Source organism: Caretta caretta, chromosome 1 (assembly GCF_965140235.1).
Source record: "Caretta caretta isolate rCarCar2 chromosome 1, rCarCar1.hap1, whole genome shotgun sequence".
Classification (NCBI taxonomy): Eukaryota; Metazoa; Chordata; order Testudines; family Cheloniidae; genus Caretta; species Caretta caretta.
Genome location: NC_134206.1, coordinates 37,725,933 through 37,741,451, shown reverse-complemented (window position 1 = coordinate 37,741,451; position 15,519 = coordinate 37,725,933). Strand labels below are relative to the sequence as shown.

Here is a 15,519-nt window from a genome sequence, read left to right as displayed (position 1 = left end):
CTGTAACTCTGTGGCAGATCCAGGAAATGAGCCTACATCTCCTGACCCTCTGTCCTCAACTAAAAGGTTGTCTGCCACTCCCAACAAGTCAGATGGTCTCCACAGCGTCTCGACATAGTGAAAAACTATCATTTGGTATGCACAGATAAACAGCTGCACCATTATGAACACTAAGGTCCTAGTCCTGCAATTGGATCAACACGGGCAGACACGTATGCCTACATGGAAACCCAGTGCCTTTAATGGGATTCCATCATCCACCTGTGTGGAGCTGGTTGTAAGATTAAATATGCATTTTGAACTTGATATATTTTCCTACAGTGCCTTCTCCAAAATGTTCCTACTTAAGTTATCAAAACTAAACATTTAAAGGCAGAACTAATCCACGCTATACATGAACTTTCAAATTTCCACCATTTCAGTTGTTTTAATGAAAAAAAAAAAAAATGGTACAGTAGATCCTCAGAGTTACGAACACCAGGGTTACGAACTGACCAGACAACCACACACCTCATTTGGAACTGGAAGTACGCAATCAGGCAGCAGAGACAAATAAAGCAAATACTCTACTGTACAATATGTATTAAACTACTAAATAAATAAAGGGAAGTTTTAAAAAAATCGACAAGGTAAGGAAACTGTGTCTGTGCTTGTTTCATTTAAATTAAGATGGTTAAAAGCAGCATTTTCCCTCTGCATAGTAAAGTTTCAAAGTTGTATTAAATCAACATTCAGCTGAAAACTTTTGAAAGAACAATCACAACGTTGTGTTCAGAGTTACAATTTTAGAATTACGAATAACCTCCATTCCCGAGGTGTTCATAACTCTGAAGTTCTACTGTACTCAGACAAGAAAAAGATTTACTCATTCACTTATTACTTTCTGAAGATATTCACCACGTAAGTATCAACACTCTTGATACTTGAGTCTGTTCCTTTGCAAACCAAGGTGGGAACACCAACTTCTAAAACTGCTAATTTGTTCTAAAGCTACTAGTCCCAACAAGCAGAATCATAAGCTAGTACTAATTATTTGTATTACTTTAGTCCTAAAGGCCCCAATCAGGATTCATGACCCACTGTGGTAGGCACTGCAGAGAGCAAAAAGCAATCTTGTCACTGAATTGGAAAATAGGCAATTTTGGGGCTCTATAGGCAATTTTGGGGCTCTAACCAAGAGATTTTATGTAGAGAGAAATAGGATACCTCTCAAAACAGGAAGAGGATGTAGTTTCATTTTATTTGGGAAATATTTTAAGAAATGTTTGGTCAAACCTCTCTTGGGAAGGGGCTTTATAACACTGACAGGTCAAGTCTTAATTCATATCTAGAGGCCAAATCTAAGCAATACCATACCATTTAGTGAATGCGTTCAAAGAACTCCGTATGACTATCTTGCAAATCTCCTCGATGGCCACAGATTAGAAGCTTGCTAATGTAGCAGACTTGACAAGAAGTAGTCGTTGCAAGCTTTAAAGCACCAATATGCTGCAGTCTAACAGATTCACTCAGACATTTTAAATATGATTCTTTTGGAAACAGCAAAACATACTCACTTAGTACCAAAATAAACAGCTGGATCGCTTTTAAGGAAGTTTTAGTTGGTTTTTTAACATGAAACATCTGAAGGAGGACTAACAGGAGTGGCATGCAGACATGGGAAAACATCAGCAGAGTGACTAACTGATTAAGGTGGGATTATCACCACCTTCTGAAGGAGTCTAGAAATGGTACAAAATGGATCTCTCTCTAAATCAACAGTTCTCAAAACTGTGGCTCACATGTTACTGCTGACCAATCAGGGTGCTGGGGCCTCATTCCCAGTGAGCAAAGAGCCTCAGTTCCAGTTACTGCAAAGAGCCTTGACATCTATAGAAGCAGCTGGAAACAGAAAAGGAGCAAGCCTCCACTAGAAGCCATTCCTGTATATGAGGAGAATATGCTTAGGGATTACAGCCACCATTTGAACCCAAGAGCTGCCAACAGGACTCGTGCCTCCTCTCTTTAGAAAGAGAACATCCAGGGAAGCAAAGGAGAAGGTAAACAAGTAGCCAAGCAATACATTCAAGGAATCAGGGAAAGGACAGCTGTGAGTTGGATGGAACTGGGGTAGCAGGGAGATCATTAACACATGCAAGGATTATGGGAGAACAGAACTGGGGGTAGGGAAACACATAATGGGAGAAAAGAACCAGACAGTAAGAGAGAAAGGGACCAGGTTACAGAAGCATGTCCAGGCACCTGGTAGGAGATAAGGGGAAAAGAACAGATGGGAGGAAAGGGAGAGTAAAATGAAGAACAAATGGAGGCTTATTTTCTTTCAAAAGGGCCAGGAACACTTACTAAATTAAAAACATCTAAATACTTTTCTAACTTTACTTTTACCTAGAAGCAATTGCTGTCATTGTCACACTGACACTGACCAATCCTAAGCAAGATGAGAGCTTTACATGAAACACTCTGTTAAGATGTGGTCCCAACTGTAAAAAATTTCTGAATCACTGCACTACAGCTTGAAGCTTACTTGTTCAACAAGCTGAATCACTACTGCCTGGAAATTGACCTTCCTTGTAAGAAACTTGAGCTTACAGGTAAATCAGGGACCTCAAGAGGCACTTTTGTCAGTTTAGTCAAGAAATGTTCCATGATATGGGTGGCTTTTAAAAGTGTGGCTCTCCTCAGGAAAAGGAACCAAAAATGGCACTATTGCATCACTAATTCCATCCACATGAACATAATTCCCCCCCCCCACCACACATACTGCCAGTCCAGCAAACAACCTGGCCGTTAAGAGTCAAGCTGGGCTCCTTCCCTCTCATCACTAATAATAAAGATACTGCAGGTAAATTATGCCTTCAGTTACATCATCATGGGTCACCTAAAACATGCTATGTCAAGCATCACTTTGATTCATTACTACCTTTTGGGATACTACGGCCTTGTCTACATGGGAAAGTTGTATTGCATAATCTAAGGAGTGGATTTACATCAATATAGTTATACTGATGCAAACTCTTCTGTAAACACACTCATTTCTTTAGAGAAGTGATGTTTTTCAGCTTAAGAATGTCTAAGCATGGTTTAACTATATCAGCTTAAAAGCATATTAAAGTTAAACCAGTGCAACTTTCCCATGCAGACTAGGGCTAGATCTCTGAATACTCCTCATCCATATGAGACCACACTGTTCTCTGATCAGGGTCAGAAAGGAACCAGTAGCTGGAATGTCAGAAGATGCCTATGTTCCATTACAGGAGCTGGTGTAAGATATCCCTGCTGGAACCAACAACTTTTAGAACTTTGCAATTAAAACAGGGCCTCCCCAAGCTCAATCTTAATTTTTGTTCTATCGTAAGTCATTTTTAACTTCAGCTGACAGAGCAGAGATGGCCTGATTTATACAATGAAAGGTTTACTATCTACTCCTTGTACTGTAGTAAAACTGGAATAAAAAAAAAGAGCTAAAAGTATAATTCTGCAATCAGTGTCAGGAAAAAAATCATAAAGGTTATGTTTAAAAGCACACAATTACTCCAATCATATCACTGAAATTGCATTATAATTTCATTTTTGAAGGGCACGCAACAATCAGCTTCAAGCTAAACCACTTGTAAGTCATATGCATTTATTGTCAGAGTAATACTGTATGAAGTGATTGATCACATATGCAGACTTTACTGTCAAAGCACTACAAAATATCTAGTCCCCATTTCCAATTAGAGTGAAAGGTTTGCGAGAGGTTACAAAATACGCCTATCATCTTCAGCTGAGGTAGAACAAAACTGTAAAAACAGTAAGAAAGCTGTGCTGTTTTTTGTATTCTATCTGTGGAGGCCTGTGTCTCAGTAAAACACCAACTCTACAAAACCGTACTCAAGAGAAGCAGACACGTCAGTGTTACTATTTAATGAAATGGAATTAACTAGTATTTTTTGTTCTCTCTTTTATCTTGTGAATGCATCCATTTCTACATGGCCCTCCTATATCTGACTTCTACGTTATAAGCAATATTATAGTTTTATTTCCATTCTGTTACCCAAGAACTGGAAGTTTAATAAAAAAAAAAAAAAAAACCACTTACGAAAACAGATCAAACCACTGCTGTTTTGTGACAGATTCCTGGCGTAACAGCTTCAGAACAATGGGGCGCATGAAATCCCATTTGTCTTCAAACTGAAGTGAACCTTTATTCTTTAAAGAAGAAACAAAAAGCATAATTTAAATGCAGATCAAGTAAAAATGAACCTCTAAGTCAATTAGGACAGTTTGAGAGCTTCCACATTTTCTAGTATTTCTTTTTACTTCAATTTAAGGATTACTAAATCCAGAAGCTAAATAGACAAATTAAGACTCAATATTGAGTAAAATTAACAAACAAAAATTTGTTTAATTCTAAGAGTTGTGAGGTATGACCTACTTCACAGAATAGATGTAAAAGAACAGTTATAAAATTTTCCAAATCTGTAGGTTTCCTATTTAAGATTTTTACAAATAATAATTTACACTTAATACATATGTTTAATCCCTAAAAGAAACCTAATTTTGTGATTTAAAATTACTTCTAAGAATTACAGTCCTCAATGGATTATAGTGCAATAAATATTATGATCTCATCACAGATTTTTCACATTTCCTTCCATTTGAATGGTCATATCTACAATATTCAAGTTTAACTAAGTTTTTCATGGCAGCAATTGACTTTTTTTTGTAAAATGCCATGTACACCTACAGATTCTGTACTGTCTTTGGAGCACATGATGGTCATGCATTCTAGTATATTAGAATGGCCAGTTGTGAATATTTCATATTTATTTTAATTATTCTGAACTATAAACTTTGTTCTATATGTCACTTGAGATATGGCTGCTAGTTTATTATGCTGTGATCCCAGAATGTTCTATAAAATGTAATACATGATTTTTTAGAAAAAGCTATACATCAACTGTCTTATTTAAGAAGTACAACCTGAACTCTAAAAGCCCTGTATTGTTTCCTAATGTTTGTTTTTAATTTCAACACTCTTTAGAGGAAATACACACTCAGACCATCCATGTGCATATGAACCCTTGCTTCCCCAGTGAATAAATGCAGGGAAGCACTTCTTCATGAAATGCAACTTTAATTCTGAAGTTCCCCAATTTTCTAACTTTTTAAAAAAAGTCTAAAGTTCTTGTAAGGCACACGTTAGGGAGTCTGTGAAAAATAGTTGTAACTAACTCTAGATTTAACTAAATTTTGTCTAATGTTATTGTAGTAGTGTCCAGAGGCCCCCGTCAGAATTGGAACTCCATTGTGTTGGGCCCTATATGAACACATACAGAGACAGCCCCAGCCCTAAGGAGCTTACATCACTTTCACTGTCAAAAATTCGTATACAATGTATTTTCATAGACTGGCAATCACCCCTATGTTCCTTGGAGACCCAAGTAGCCAGAAAAATCTAGATTTCCTGATAAGCTGCACATGATACTATTTGCAAAGCCATCTCTTTGTTTATCATGAAGTACATATACCAAGGCTAAAATGCAGAATGGCATTTTCTCTAAGAACCAGACCAGCAGTTCTCAAACTGTGGGTTGGGACCCCAAAGTGGGTCACAACCCTGTTTTAATGGGGTCACCAGGGCTGGCATTAGACTTGCTGGGGCCCAGGGCTGAAGCCAAAGCCTCACCGCCTAGGGCAAAGCCCAAGCCTCACCATCCAGTGCTGAAGCCCCAGGGCTGCAGCCCTGGGCAGCGAGGCTCAGGCTTCGGCTTCAGCCCTGGGTGGCAAAGCTCAGGTTACAGGCCCCCTGGCCAGTGCTAAAGCCCTCGGACTTTGCCCCCCCTGCCTCGGGTGGGGCTCAGGCGTCGGTCCCACTTCCTGGGGTCATGTAGCAATTTTTCTTGTCAGAAGAGGGTTGCGGTGCAATGAAGTTTGAGAACCTCAGAACCAGACTATTCCCAAGATTAAAACATTTAGTGGAAATGACCGTTCTTTTGAGCTTCCAGCTCAAAAATTCTTTAGCAAAGATTAAGATTGACTATTTACCATTCTGCTTGTCCAAGCACATTTATCCTTTCATAAAACATTTAATCTTTCCAGATATTGTAATGAACGCTTCTCCTTAGATTGGGTGTCCTTGCTGCATGCACTGCAATCTCATTTGAAAAAAGGAACATTTTGTTCCCATAGGATGGTTTCCTACCCTCACATTTAACCAGTTATTGTCCTTTAGGCTTCTACAAGCTCACTCTTAAACGAAGCTGTCCAGGCAGCAAGCTTCTTATGGTATTTGTTTGCTTAAGACTACCTTAAGACTACACACTACGCTGGCAGCAAGGAAAGGGGGAGAGAACAAGGAAGTGGAGGAGCCTCTATACCAAAGGAACCTCCTTCCATCAGGGTGATTCTCCAGGGGCAGGCATATCAACATGGCAGCCAGAATCTGTGAGCAGTCCAGTCCAAATGACCACATTATGCTGGAGGATCTGGATTTTCAAAAGCATCTAAGGGATTTAGGAGCATAAGTCCCACTGAAAGTCAGTGGGACCCTGAACTCTTACACCACCTCAGGTGCTTTTAAAAATCCAACTCCTATATATGCACTGAACCCTAGCAAAAATACAGACGGGGGGGAGAGGGATAAATGATAAGGATATAAAAAACAATAAAGGATATTTACTGTACATGTTGTAATCTTGCCTGAGCAGAGCCCCCCACTTTTTCCAGAAAAAATAATTTTATGGGATAGAAAACATTCTTTTAAGAATACAAACTTGGCTTCTGTAGCAAATTCTGTGGCCTGGAAATTGCTGAAGACATGGGGTCTTGGTCGAACTCTCCGATGTCCCAAAATACTCACTTAAATAATGACCGGTGCTATCAACCTATTTCTTAGTCTATAATCATAATTAGATACAATCATTTACAACTTATTTAAATATAACCTACAAAATTCCACTAATAAAATTTTAACTCTTTTGGAAGTCTGAAGTAGGCTTAGTAAGCTGATCCAATTGACCACTCAAATAATATCAACTGACTGCCTATTTGACCATGATCAAATATTGTCAAGTATTCCAGCAAGAATGCCCTGATGTAGGCAGCAGCCTACTTTATGACAGCATGGTGGTACCATCTGTTAGCATATCTACTTAAATATCTTATCATTCACTTTACTATATGCGAATGTATGCAGTGGTGTTGTAGCCGTGCTGGTCCCAGGACGTTAGCGAGACAAAGTGGGCGGTTCAATAAAAAAAATATTACCTGACCCATCTTGTCTCTCTCATATACTAATGTCACCTTTCGGACAAAAGGAGAATCAACTGAAAGTTGAGCATCTTGATTGGCTGCAATCTTCTAGTATACAAATAAAGATATACATACAATATTTGTACTAGGCCATCAATGCGGTGACAAGTGTGCGAATTTTGGCAATATTTTTGTGATTCCATGTATGCCTTATTTTTCTTCTGTGCTTTGCACTGAATATAAAGGCTCCTCCTTTTCTGCTCTGTTCCTCCCCCTGAGGCTGCCTAAGAATCTACTAAATTTGCTGCAGAAAGGAGGAGTCGCCTGTCTACCTCCCCCTCCATGTGATCTGGGAGTCTGTAAAGGTCCCGCGGAGGGGGGCAACATGCCCAAAAACATTTTGATGCGCTGGAATTTTCTGGAATACCAGAAGTTAGAAATCAAAATGAGTGGATACTGATAATTGAAATATGAGATACACTTCATAATCTAGAGAGCATTCCAGAAGTAGTGAGACATTAACAGTGACATAATAAATTATACAGTCAAGGAAAGCCAAAATAATTTGTACGGCAAAACTGTTCAAGTCAAGTGCAAGTTCTGTTCTTCTGAAAGCGTGACACAGACAGAATGGAGAAACACTTGTTGCATTTTTGTGATGTTTGTCGACCTACTGTCAAAACTAGATTATTGCACTCAAACAAAAAGAAAGGGAAAACCAGTCTGGATCTAAATTTGTTTTCTTCTTTGCATTCTTCTCTAATTTCATCTTTGGCAGCAGCAGCGTGAAGCATGGAGTCTTTTGCTGAAGATAGTGATATGAACGACAATGAAAGTGAAGCTAATTCCATTTCTTCTAATAGGAATTTTACTACTCCATCTGCTTCAGCACTGAAAACTCCTTACTCCTGAAAAGCCTTCAGACATCCATCAAATTGGGATCAAGAGATTTTTGCATGGAATGTCCTGTGACCAGAAACACAAACTTGACCACTGGTATTTATGCCAGCAATACACCCACCATTTCATATAGATTAAAATCCTCATATTCTAGAATTTTTTCACAAGCTGCACACAGTTTACAAAGTATGGCTTGCAGAATGTTTTCTGAATGCCAAAGTGGACCAAAAAAAAAAAAAATTTGGCATTCTTATTGGTCAAGCTCCTCACATCCATGATGTCTGATGGCTGGCGCACTATTCGCAATGAGGGTGTTTTCAACTTCATAATAATGTCACAATCAGTATTTTACCCATTCCAATGCACAACTGAGCACCACCACACAGCCCAATATATTGCTGACCAGTTTAAAAACAACAAATTGGGTCCATGGAAGGTTATTTTGGTTGTGACTGACAATAATGCTAATATGAAAGCTGCTTGGGCTTTACTGATAAATGAGTAACCACATCTTTTATGTTACAGACGTGCAACCCACGTGATGCAGCTTTCCATTAGCTATGTTCAATATCTGACAACTTTCTCATCAAGTCAGTGTTTTTTCTCTCTTGACATTTTTTTTTAAAAGCCAAAGTACCAGCAGTCATTTTTTAGCATTATTTAGTACAGCACTCAATTCATCTACACTAAGTAAGCCCTGTCATATTTAAGGGGCATCTACTAAATGTCTCAAAAATCTTCAGATACTAACAGCCTTCTTGCAACCAGCTGCTGTTCCAGAAGGGGTGGCTGGGTGTTGCTCCTGAGTAAACCGCACGGACATTCTTGATGATGATATCTTTTGGATGCGAAACTCAACCCATTCAGAATATAGAAAAATGATCGTTCTACATTGTCTGATGCCGAGAATAAGATCCTAAAGGTTAAGAAACATTTGTGAGAATACTGAACAGTCCACTTACAAAAGTGTAAGAGAAAAAGATAATACCCAAAATAATAGCACTGAAAAAATACCTCCATGTAATGTTGCCTACCTTCTTGATCCACGCTCCCAGGACCAAGACCTTTCTGTTGATGAATTTGATTCAGTTTGTGACTTTGTAGTGACTGATGCAAATTTTAAAAGATCTCCAAGCAAACAAAATTCTGATGGAAGTAGCAAATTATAAAATGAGAAGCAGCTCGTTCAGTCGTAGAACAATATGGAGTACAATCCCAGCAGCTGAATCAAGACAGCTTGCTACTTCATCATGATTGAAAGGGTGGGGTCCATTTTGCACTCTAGCTCTAGTGGCAGAAATTCTTTTAACACTATCTGTACTACTTCATGTATGGAAGAACGTTGTTCAATTTGGGGAATCATCCATTCAAAATCCAGAAATGGACGGAAGACCTCTAGTGCTGAGAAGCTAGTGACTGTGTATCACAATTTAAGATTAGAAAAGAAAATGGCAGATGAATCAATATTGATCTTACGAAAAGGAAGGAGGAGGTATGGATGAATTTGATGACAACAATGATATAGATGAAGCAGCTGAAATCAAAAAAGAAAAATATAATGAAAAGTAAGATGCATAACGAGTTGGCCTGTTGCCTATCTAGCATAAGTGCATTTTAAAATTACTTTTCTTTTATTGTTGCTATGTATTATCCATTTCTGTTTAATTTAATTTCTTTTATTTTGTAACTGTTCATTTTTTCTTTCATCTTTTAGAAATTCATTGTTTCACATTTTTCTGAGTTAAAACAAGTTACTTAACTAGTTATTCTTGTAATTAGGCATAAGTATCTGTCTGCGACTAAGACCATTGGAGACCTTTTTGTTACTGTTCTAATAAATTAGCACTTCAAAATATTTCACCGTTTTTGACATCTGACAATAATTTGACCCATGCTTGACAGATCAATTGTCCAATTATTTTTGGAATGATCAAATGCCTCATCCTAGTCTGAAGTAGGGATAACACTCTTCTTGAATACCACATAGTATCTTTGAAAATCATGAACTGCCTGGTTCTTCCTACTTCGGTTCAGTTTTCTTAAGTCTGTTGGGCAATCACAGGTAGCCTGCTTAATATCTTCTTGTTCCTATGGCAAGATTTCAACTTCTGTTAGCATTTCTGGTCCCGATCTACTGCTCTCACAGCAAGATAACAGATTTGACAGACCAATTGTTTAATAGAGTAGGATTTTCCATGCCAGACATCATAAACTTGTGCTTGCACTTAGAACTTCCTGAAAAGATTTAGTTTTGGGCTGAAACTTCACAAGTTTGATATTAGTCCAAAGGTGGTTTTTTTGTAAGTGGAGACAACCCTGTTTAGCCATTAAGAATTGAGAGGGATAGGAATACACTTTGTTTTTTAAAGCAGGAAAATACAACTGTTCAGACTTGTTTGAAAATAAACAAATGCAGCTGCTTTGCACCTTGCTGTATAAATAAGAATAGTCTCTTTTGCTAAGTATGGTGAAATATAACTACGATTTAAACATGTTACATTTATTTATCTGATTTAGGATTATCTTGTAAGTTTTAAGCATATACAAAATGAAATGCAGTTTTAAATGTAACATACAATTAGAATTAACTCATCAACAAAAAGGGCTTTCTGCCCAAAACATCTCCCTACACTCCCCCTCCAGAAAACACCTGAATGAATAAAATCAACCTTGAACCATGTCCTCAAAACCTGGCACAACAAGGTGAGGCAATTCCAGATACAATGGTCCTCCACAACCTCCCTGTCACCAATCCTCAGCTGTCACCTCTAGGGCAAGTTAGCATAAAGGCCAAAATAGATCTTAACTGCCATGCTGGTCCATAGGAAAGGAGATTAAATCAACACCAAACCTAGAGCAAAAACGAGAATCCTGCTTTCTAGAGACACGGCAACAGCTGTGCAGCGCCACTGATGCAGGCGTGCTGCTGCAGCACCGCCAGTGCAGACGCTCTACGTCGATGGCAGAGTGCGCTCCCATCGACTTAATTACTCCAGCCCCCGGGAGAGGCCGTAGCTATGTCAGTGGCAGAAGCTCTATCCACACTGGCGCTTAGACTGGTATAATTGACATCACTCGCGGGGGGGGGAGGGTAGTTTATTCACACCCAAGCAACACGATTTATACCGAGGTAAGCTGTAGTGTGTACACCGTGGTTTTAAACATAAGGAATATATTGCCTAGGCTAAGTAAGCAAATAATAAGTAGTGGCTGAACTTTTCAAGTGGTTGTCAAGCACAGATCCATGTAGAGCACACTACAGAGAAACAGCTGCAGTTGCAATCCAATAGGAAAGAGACTCCCTCTACCTGGAAGCACAGTACAGTACCTTACAGAGAAGCCTAGCATTGTCTTCCTTTCCCAATCGCTAGAAAGTAGGGCAGGAGACAAGGAGAAGCACTGGGCTTCCCACCAAAGCAATGGCTCTGGACCCTGCTTTTGAGTACTTGAGTCTCATAGCCCTTAACCAGGGCTCCCTGTACTCTTTGATGAAGAATGGAACTCCAGAAATGGCAGAATGGTACTCCAGCCTTTCATTTAAAATAAGTATTTCCAGTTCTCAGTGTTGTGAAAATCATAAAAGTGTGACCTGAAGACTGCAGTATTATCTGCCTGAATCTACAGACAGCCTGAAACAGAAGCTCTAAGAGTTAAGAACTACCTCATATTCATTCACTGAAGTGGAGAATAATAATGTAACAACAACTTTTTTAAAAAAATTATGTCTCTAATGTTAATTTCAGGAGAAATAACCAGATTATTTCTACAATGCAGCTAAAGTGTTAATACTGAAGTCTGCAAAAGAAAGTGTGAACAATACAAATTATAAAGAAATTTATTTAAATGTAAGGGATGGCTATTACATTGATTGTATCATTTGTTGTCACATATATATTCTTCAATATTTTTTTTTTTTAATTTACAGACAGCTACTGCAGAACTTCCGATTACCCAAGTGATACAGAATGCCAGGACCTTGCTGAAGCCTTAGATTCATTCTGCTCCAGAGTACATCTGGCTGGCATGGCCCTTTACCTTTCGGTATCTGATCCATTTCATGTCCTCCCATACACACACCACAATGATACTGAGAAGGAGACGGAAAAACCTTCCCCTCCCCTACCACCATTTCCTGCCTGCTGCAAAAAGGTAGGGAGGCCTTCTCACTCTTCCTCTTCACCAGCCTATTTTTGATCTTCTTCCCCTGTGTCTTCCATATCTTCACTAGCCACAAATTTCCAGAGCAAAAGAATGATGTTTACAAAAATGTGTTGAGTTTCATTGCCATTTAAGAGCCCAATTCTGTACTCCACATGACGACAGAACTACAACTGGAGAGAATTAAGGGTTTTGCCTGAGGAATACAGTATTAGGCCTATGATTCCGAGTACTAGTAAAAAAGAAGAGAGCTTTGTAATTTTCACTGATGGCTCTGAGGAAAGACACTATCAATATAACACTGTTCTTTGCTGCGGAGAGTGTATGGGTACAGAAGCAGACACTCCCCTCTGCTCCCTCTTTCCTGCCCCCAGCAATGGAAGACTGAAACGGTGAGTCTGCTCCCAGCCTCCCGCAGAATAAGCCCTGGAAAAGCCACTTACCAATGGTAAGCACAGTATGTTCCTTGGTGATCAGGTCACTAAGCCAACAATTTCTGACAGATGTAAGCTTATATTTATATAAAGTTTCTAGCCTTCACAGTTGCTAAAATAATCTTCCAGTTCTGAATCCATCCAGTACAGGCTACCTGAATCAGCAGACTGACAGTTCCAATGCCTTTACTGCAGATCCCAGATTTCACAAGCATTAGCAAAGTGAAAATGTCAAGGCTGGCTATTTTTACTCTTGCTATCCAGAACAATATACAGCTGTGAAACGAATAATTATTTCAAATTTACTCTAAATACTGCTTGGGCAAGCTCTGAACAGCAGCCGAGACAAGTGCTGGGCTACCTGAGAAGAATTCACCAACCCAAAAAGTCTGGTCTTGTCTATACAGGAAAGTTTCTTCAGTATATGTTTTTCCAATATAACTATACCAAAATATGCACCCACGCCACTTTGTTGATGCCCGCTTAGACTGCTTCCCATGTTAATTAGTGTCCAGACAGCGCTGTGCTTTTTCAAAATAACCGCACAGCATTCCGAGCAGATTTTCCCATGGTGCAATGTTCCTCCACTAGCCTATGCATTCTGGGTTTTTTCTTGCACTGCACTGTGGAATTCCTACCAGAACCAACTGGAATTCTGGGATTTGGGAGTCATATTCACAGAGGAATACACCCTTTCAAAGAAGGAGAGTTTGTGTACACTACAGACTCTACAATGGCACAGCTATGCAATATAGTGTCGCTGTGCAATATAGTGTAGATGCTACACATATGGAAACGGTTTTTCCATAACCTTAGTTAATCCACTGTCACATGAGGCAGTGGCTAGGTCAATGGAAGAATTCTTCCTTCGGCCTAGTAGTGTCTATACTGGGACTTCGGTCAGCTTAACCTCTCTCACAGGCGCGAATTTTTTTTACACCCCTGACATAAGTTGACCTAAATTTTAGGTGTAGACGTGACTGGAGAAGTTAATTCTGGTTGTTTCCTCACTTAAACAGCTTTACTTCCATCTAACATGTAAGTATCTGCAGACGAATTTTATTTGATTTCAGATCATATTATGAGGAATAGCTAATGACATTACTATGCAGGTCCAATGAGATGAAGACAGAGCTGAGCATCCAGCATGCTCATGAAAATGCAGCCTAAACTGACATCACCTCAGCAGCTTGACACAAAACAAGGAAAGATGACAAAATAAAAGCCTACAAGTCCACCCATGACAGAGTTCTCCAAACAGATGATCCATCACACAATACTATCCTCTGGTTCTTCTCAAAAAGAGAAGAACCAAGCCACTCAAGTGCTACTCTGGCTATCCCTGGCAGATTCTACAGTTAACACAATCAACTATGGTTGATGACAGGATCAAAAGCAAGTGATGGACCTAAGTTAACAGAGACGTTTGATCTCTGTTCATCACCAGAAGGAAATGATAGACCAACAAGCCCAGCAGAGTCTCCATACCATACCTAGGGCTAAGACTGAAGGGGGTTAAAAAAAAGTTCACATGTGCCAGAGTGGCACTGTCACAATCTCCTCAGTAATCTTCCCCACTTTCCAGCCCCCCAGAAACATTAGATTCAGGGCAAAACTGTTAGCACTGAGAGATTATTTCTTGTGTAAGGGCCAAATAATTATTTATTTGAGAGATTTCAGAGTGGTAGCCATGTTAGTCTGTATCAGCAAAAACAATGAGGAGTCCTTGTGGCAACTTAGAGACTAACAAATTTATTTGGGCATAAGCTTTTGTGGGCTAGAACCCTCTTCACCAGACGCATGGAGTGAAAATACAGCAGCAGATATAAATACATGAAAGGATAGGGGTATTCTACCTGCTACCCAAAATCCATAAACCTGGGAATTCTGGACGTCCCATCATCTCAGGCACTGACACCCTGACAGCAGGATTATCCGGCTATGTAGACTCTCTCCTCAGGCCCTATGCTACCAGCACTCACAGCTATCTTCAAGACACCACTGACTTCCTGAGGAAACTACAATCCATCAGTGATCTTCCAGAAAAAACCATCCTAGCCACTATGGATGTAGAAGCTCTCTACACCAACATTCCACACGAAGATGGACTACAAGCCATCAGGAATAGCATCCTCGATACCATCATGGCAAACCTGGTGGCTGAACTTTGTGACTTTGTCCTCACACAAAACTATTTCAGATTTGGGGACAATTTATACTTTCAAGTCAGCGGGACTGCTATGGGTACCCGCATGACCCCACAGTATGCCAACATTTTTATGGCTGACTTAGAACAACGCTTCCTCAGCTCTCGTCCCCTCACATCCCTACTCTACTTGCGCTACATTGATGACATCTTCATCATCTGGACCCATGGGAAGGAGGCCCTTGAGGAATTCCACCAAGATTTCAACGATTTCCACCCTACCATCAACCTCAGCCTTGACCAGTCCACACAAGAGGTCCACTTCCTAGACACTACAGTGCTAATAAGTGATGGTCACAAACACCACCCTATACCGGAAACCTACTGACTGCTATACTTACCTACATGCCTGCAGCTTTCATCCAGACCACATCACACGATCCATTGTCTACAGCCAAGCTCTAAGATACAACCGCATTTGCTTTGATCCCTCAGTCAGAGCAAACATCTACAGAATCTCTATCAAGCATTCCTAAAACTACAATACCCACTTGGTGAAGAAGAAACAGATTGACAGAGTCAGAAGGGTACCAAGAAGTCACCTACTACAAGACAGGCCCAAAAAAGAAAGTAACACAAAGCCAC

General features: G+C 39.7%; 1 protein-coding gene across 5 annotated transcripts in view; it reads right to left on the bottom strand.

Annotated features, from left to right (window-relative positions):
• Positions 1–15,519, bottom strand: part of CUL5 (cullin 5) — a 94,908-nt gene that overhangs the window by 53,015 nt on the left and 26,374 nt on the right. Inside the window, exons 1-2 of one of the 5 annotated variants that reach the window (XM_075127163.1) lie at positions 8,888–9,001; positions 4,082–4,191 (exon numbers count right to left, since the gene is read on the bottom strand). The exons of 1 other annotated variant lie outside the window; for it this stretch is intronic. In XM_075127163.1, the coding sequence (XP_074983264.1) occupies positions 4,082–4,191; positions 8,888–8,959 (182 nt within the window). In that variant the 5' untranslated portion in view covers positions 8,960–9,001. Of the gene's footprint in view, positions 1–4,081; positions 4,192–8,887; positions 9,002–15,519 lie in introns of those variants that run through there. 3 more of the 5 variants (XM_075127171.1, XM_048844540.2, XM_075127155.1) reach the window with 3 other exon arrangements.